We start from the raw sequence: 6,132 nt of genomic DNA, 5'->3' as shown, positions 1-6,132 counted from the left end.
ATATTGTAACGATCATATGGATAGATAAGCTTTTTATACGTATGATCTCAAATATTTTACTCATCTTCGAACATGAATGTGTGTATGTTTTGAATTTTCTAATAAATTTCTTATAGTATATATAGTAATAAAATATACATATATATATCTATATAAACACATACATAATGGCTTAACAGGTTAGAATAGGTACGTAGTCTCGTCGATAGTGCATTAGTTCTATGGTTAAAGTCATAGTTGTCATAACATAACGGAATAATAAATTAATTATTTGCTTTGTTTCGTATATTAGGTCATTCACATACTTTGAAAGATTTTTAATTAGCTATTATAAAATAACAATATTTGAAAGTAACAATCATAATTCAATATGACGAAAAATTATTCGAAAGAAACATCAATTCCATCGAAATTAAAGGTAAACAAATTTTTATTTTCTCTCATTGAATTTTACCGTTGTTTATACATCGAAGTTTTGTTTTCCTAGGGTCCAAACGATCACAATGAATTTTTGAATCGAATTACAAAGTCATTGTATTATTTCGAATTTCCGATGACCGATTGTCTCAGTTTGCCAGTTACTGGTTAGTAATATATCTTCTCAAATATAAAAATTTATTTGATTTTAATTTTATTATGTTTATTTTGTATGCCATTAATATATTTTTTTTTTGGTAAAAGAAACGAATCATAATATTTTACGAACAAAAATTTACATATTTTTAAATAAAACAAATTTGTGTTCGTAGAAATGGCGGCGGAACTTTTTACTGGGGTGAATCATACATTAGAACGATTAGATGTGGAAGAAGCAAGTAAAATTTCTAGAAACGCCTGTGTTTCTCCTTGTTCCTTAATCCTAGCATTATTGTACTTAGAAAAATTAAAAGATTGTAATCCTGAATATCTTCAACAAGTGGCACCTTCTAAACTATTTCTTGTTTCTTTAGTATGTTTTATTTTTTTTATATTACAAAGTAGATTTTATATATAAATTTCTTACATTATACAAAGATTAATTTATTTTTATATAGATGGTAGCTACTAAATTCTTGAACGATGATGGAGAAGAAGATCAAGTTTTTAATACAGAATGGGCATTGTCAAGCAATTTAACCATATTGCAGATAAATCAATTGGAAAAGGAGTTTTTAAATGCTATTGTAAGTAGACTTAATATTGTTTTACGATATATATATTTAAAATAGAATAGAATTTTTATGTACTTATTTATCTTCAATAGGATTGGTCTGTATATGTCCAAAATCAAGATTTTTGGAAAAGGCTACAAAAACTAGAAAAAGATATTGCTTATAAAGAAGCTCAAAAACGAGGATGGTTTTCTTACACAGAATTAAGTTGTCTTATGGATTCCGTTCAACTACTAGCTCTTGTTTATGAATTTATAAATATATCATCTGTATGTTTAGTAGCATATGCTATTGGAGTAGTCACTATTTTGGGATCTGCTATAGTTACAAGTCATTTGCCTGGTACACATCTTAGTTCAACGGTATTGAGAAATACTGAAAATATAACAAACATAAGCATAGATACAGAGATAGAGAAAGAAAGGATAAATCAAGATATTGAGATACCTGATATATTTACAACGATGGATTTTACACATGCTACAAAGTCTGATAAAATATGTGAAAAAAATGAAGTAGTAAGCATATCTTGGAAATGTTGGATACATTCTATGGCTACTTGGCTTCCTGAAGATACATATTTGAAATCTCAACCAATGAACCAATTACACTTTACAGATTATATTACATTTTCTACTATAAGTAAATTTATACTCGATACTAATTCTTCTACGGAATTAATTCTACAATGAAAAAGACTTTTATTAGGAATTTTTGGTTTAGAAATATTTTCCTAACAAGCAGTTACATATATTTTCTGTAAACATTTATGGAAAAAAAATTTTTTTCTACTTAAACTGCAGGTAAACTTTAGGTAATTTACTTAGAAATTTTATAAAAGTTACATAAAAAAAATATATATATATATGTGTATATATATATATATTTTATATCAATTTACATACAATGTATAAATCCGATTATAATAAAAAATCTCTATAATAAATATACTTTAATAATAATCTTGAAATCATAATTTCAACAATTTTGATTTATCTCATGCCTTTTAAAAATTAAGTAACTTCAAAGTGAAAAAAATTATTATAAAAATAAAGAATCCAATTTATACAGTGTAATTATAATTATTGCAAATATTTAATGTATAATCCATTTTAGTATCAGGTAGGACGTTAAGATACGGAATTGACATTTGTGATATTTATAGATACAGTTTAAACATATGTCCATTAAGATTCGTAAAATTGTTTTCCATCGTTAAAATGTGCTGATAGTTTTATAAATATTTTTCCATGTGGTCGAAAATGCAGTAGAGAGTACATTGTAGAATAAATTTGTTTATCTATTGCAGAAAAAGTTTACCGCTGGTATTGTTATCATTCCAACTAGACATCCTATTGTAATTCCAACCACTCTACCCTGAATCATTATAAGAGTTAAATATACTAATAATGTAGAATATAACACTATTTTAACATAATTTAAATTCAAGACTTACTAAATTTACAGCCATCCTTGTCCTTCGTAATTTTGACTGTGCATTGCTTAAATATGGTCTCTTAATTCCTACCTTTTCTACTAAACTTTCTACCCAATTTGTAGATCCAATTCCTATGATATCAGATACAGTATTTCCTAAAGCTGCAGCTGCCATAGTTGAAATAGGAAATTTGTTGCTCAGAAAAATTTCAATGTAGTCACCCTGAAAGTTCTAAGTTACAGATTGGAAAAATATATAATGTTAGTATAATACATACAGCAACTATCATGATGGCGTTGTCGAGAAAACCAAAGGCAATGAATGGAATACTATTTATAAATGCAACTGGAAAATTTGTTTATATTATTATTTTAAATTTAAAATATATCAGAGTGTGCATAGTTTGTGTAGATAGATATTCATTACTACATTATATCATTTTATAGTAATTAAGATATTACATATATTTGTAATATAAAAATAATTACAGTACATTTATTATGTCACATACCTTTTAGAAGAATTCTATTACTCGGTCTTGCATCATTTTCAACTGTAATTTGAAAAAGAACAATGTAAATTTTATAAAGCACAATTTGTACTATAAAAAACTTCATATAGTATATAAGGAAACATTTGTTATCTGTTGTATTTATTAATAGTAGTGATAGGAAAAGTAGATTGTAAAACTTATAATATTAACAATAAGAATAATAATAATAATGATAATAATAATAAGGGATAAAAAAGCATTACTAATTACAACTTAGTAATTGTGAAGAAATGTAAAAAGAAAAAAACAATTGACTTGCTTAATATTATCAATTAAGTACACATAATTTTAAAAAGTTATGATTTATTAAAATTAACATACATTTGATGAATTTCTATGTATAGAAAAATACAATGAAATCATATATTATTTTTAAATAGCATACTTTGCATTACAAAAGTATTACTATTATAAAAATAACAATTTTATTTTATAGAATGTATATAAAATAACATCTTAATATTGTGAGAAAGTTAGTTAATTGAAAATAAAAACCTATTTATTGGTTCCTATAGATAATTGAATATGTATTATAACAAAGTATTAGTTAAGCATTAATACACTAAAATCTGTAAAATTAACATAAAAATACTTATGTATAGTGTTACAAGGCTTATATCTTGCTATCATGCAGTTTTATGAAAGAGGAATATGATGTATAACATGTGCAAGATCATGTTGCTAGTATGATTTGTATGTGTGGAAGATTTTTTGTTAAAATATACTAAATTATTTTAAATACTGAAATTGAATAATACAGGAAAATAAATCATTCTAAATAATTTAGTTGAAAGCTTATACATATATGGAAATAAATAAACTTACATATTAATATCCATAAAGAATGCAAAAATACAATTGCTTTTTAAGTATTAAAAAGAATAAATAATCAGTTCTCACGCTAAAATATATATTTAAAAAAAGAAGCAAAATAAATGATTTTATTTGCATATATTATTTATAATGATGGCTTATTGATGAAAATCATGAACTGAATAAAATTTTCAATATTAAATTTTCTTAACTCTATTTTTGTATAGAATTAATAAATTAAATACTGACTAGAATTGACTGAAGATATTTGTCAATAGAATTATTTAAAGTAATAAAAATATGTTTGTAAATTGTTTTCAAATGAATGTTTCAATGTTCCTACCAGACTTATGAAGAAGCCAATCTTCGGGTAAAGGACAGTAACTACCAGTAGGATCGACATCACCGAGAGTAGGCAATTTTGTAGGCCTTCCAAGTTTACTTCTCCAACGAATACCTGCTAATTGAGCTAAAAAATAATGTAAGTTGGATTTTATCTTATATTTAATAATTACCTTCATATAAAGCTTTATCATCCATAGATTTATATTTGCTCAAAGCAGTCATCAGAATATTTCGCTCTTCTGGAGATAATTTTCCTGCTAATATATTGGCTTGTTCTTTAGTCAAAACATTTGAAATACCATTGTTTGAAATTATATCTTGTCTCAAGGAATATACTAAGCAACTTTCATGAAATTTTCTCAATTTCATTCCTGAAATGGATGACGTTAAAAAAAGGTGTGTCAATCAATTAGTCAGATGCTATTTTTAAAAATCACAAATTAACAACATTTATTTACTTACCAAAATTGTTCATTCCTTTGTGAAACGAATACATTTCTCTACCTAATAAATTTATAAAAACGCGCATTTTTGAAATATAGAACAATTGAAGCACGTAAAAGTAACTGTATGGTATTTCGATTATCTAAAGATATTAGCGATAAATGAATTCTTTTCAATATCACGAGATTGATTGAGATTAATTTTGTTCTACTGTCGAATAATTACAATTATATATTGACTTATTCAATTTTTAATAATAATAATTAAAATTAAAAATTTCTTTTTACTCTGAAATTATCTTATTGAATGAATCAGTATAAAAACAAAAGAATTATATGTTAACGCGCGCAATCACGAACATACTATTAGCTCAATAAAAACTACTTCTGTCTTTTAAACCAGTAAATGGTATTGTTAGGGTTGTTCACTATCTTTCGCTTCAAGCGTGTATGACTTCAGCGATAGGTATGGACAAAATATGAACTACAAGCGCAATAGAGGAACACTGTCATCACCATGCGCCTATTTTATCGTTGTATAAGTTGTATAGATTATATCCCCTCGAACATAATCTAACAATCGTTAGATTAGTATGTAACAGAAATTTTTATGTGTAATAAAAACAGTAGTACATCCAATAGAAGCGAACAAAAAATCAGATGTTAAATTATACTTCTTGGAAGATAGATTAAAAAAGTGAAAAGTATTTGTTAAATGTATAAACTTTATATTTCTTGTTTCTGGTTAAATTTATATATATAGTTAAAGATAAAAAAAAAGCAAATAAAAAACGTAGCTCATCGAAGCTTTCCATTTAAAAGCGACAAGGAAAACTGGTAAGAAGAGATATGCATCTTAAAGATCGTCACAACTAAACGAAATCAATTTTATGATAAGAACCAAAATTAATTACAAATATTATAGTATTACTACAGCTTATATCTTTAAAGGCATAGACTTTAATAGAATTAATTTTTAAAGAGATTAAATAACAATACATTATTTTATTTATTTTTTAACTAAATTTAATTATTTATTGGATTGAAATGAATATTTTGTCAATACTTTTCCAAGCGTTTCCGTGGTGTAGTGGTTATCACATCCGCCTAACACGCGGAAGGTCCCCGGTTCGATCCCGGGCGGAAACAGTTTTTTTTTATTTTTTTTTATTTATCTATTCAACGAAAAACAGTTTTCTAAATAGTTAAAATATTAACATTTTCATTCAAAAGAATTTTGCAACGTGAAAATAAATTTCATTAAAAATTTTTTTTATTTAATGAAGAAAAAAATAATTGCAACAATCATACTTAAACAACGAGTCAACTAGTAAGTTGTTTCCGTGGTGTAGTGGTTATCACATCCGCCTAACACGCGGAAGGTCCCCG

At 25.5% G+C, this 6,132-nt stretch overlaps 2 protein-coding genes and 1 non-coding gene across 7 annotated transcripts; 2 read left to right on the top strand and 1 right to left on the bottom strand.

The window, feature by feature from the left end:
* On the top strand, positions 1-1,849 carry LOC122631582 (protein CNPPD1). 2 transcript variants are annotated; one of them, XM_043817460.1, is made up of 6 exons: positions 1-189; positions 293-418; positions 488-584; positions 750-949; positions 1,035-1,163; positions 1,244-1,849. In XM_043817460.1, the coding sequence occupies exons 2-6, from the start codon at positions 371-373 to the stop codon at positions 1,841-1,843; spliced, it is 1,074 nt and encodes a 357-aa protein (XP_043673395.1). In that variant the 5' UTR covers positions 1-189; positions 293-370; the 3' UTR covers positions 1,844-1,849. The 2 variants fall into 2 exon arrangements, with proteins under 2 accessions (XP_043673395.1, XP_043673394.1); XM_043817459.1 differs by lacking the exon at positions 1-189 and having other exon boundaries at positions 203-418.
* Positions 1,850-2,227: 378 nt separating this feature from the next.
* LOC122631758 lies at positions 2,228-5,230 on the bottom strand. Of its 4 annotated transcripts, none has more exons than XM_043817821.1 (8): positions 4,763-5,230; positions 4,471-4,671; positions 4,299-4,412; positions 3,968-4,003; positions 3,101-3,142; positions 2,867-2,934; positions 2,608-2,811; positions 2,228-2,528 (listed from the first exon to the last, which is right to left on the bottom strand). In XM_043817821.1, the coding sequence occupies exons 1-8, from the start codon at positions 4,827-4,829 to the stop codon at positions 2,448-2,450; spliced, it is 813 nt and encodes a 270-aa protein (XP_043673756.1). In that variant the 5' UTR covers positions 4,830-5,230; the 3' UTR covers positions 2,228-2,447. The 4 variants fall into 4 exon arrangements, with proteins under 4 accessions (XP_043673756.1, XP_043673755.1, XP_043673758.1 ...); XM_043817820.1 differs by having other exon boundaries at positions 4,299-4,424; positions 4,763-5,225; XM_043817823.1 differs by lacking the exon at positions 3,968-4,003 and having other exon boundaries at positions 4,763-5,226.
* Positions 5,231-5,819: 589 nt separating this feature from the next.
* On the top strand, positions 5,820-5,892 carry Trnav-aac. Its single transcript has one exon. It is a non-coding gene; the product is annotated as a tRNA-Val (tRNA).
* The last annotated feature ends 240 nt before the right edge of the window (positions 5,893-6,132 follow it).

The sequence above is a fragment of the Vespula pensylvanica genome, chromosome 9 (assembly GCF_014466175.1).
Source record: "Vespula pensylvanica isolate Volc-1 chromosome 9, ASM1446617v1, whole genome shotgun sequence".
NCBI classification, from domain to species: Eukaryota; Metazoa; Arthropoda; class Insecta; order Hymenoptera; family Vespidae; genus Vespula; species Vespula pensylvanica.
Note: the sequence above shows the minus strand (reverse complement) of the source record. Positions and strands in the feature narration are given on the sequence as shown.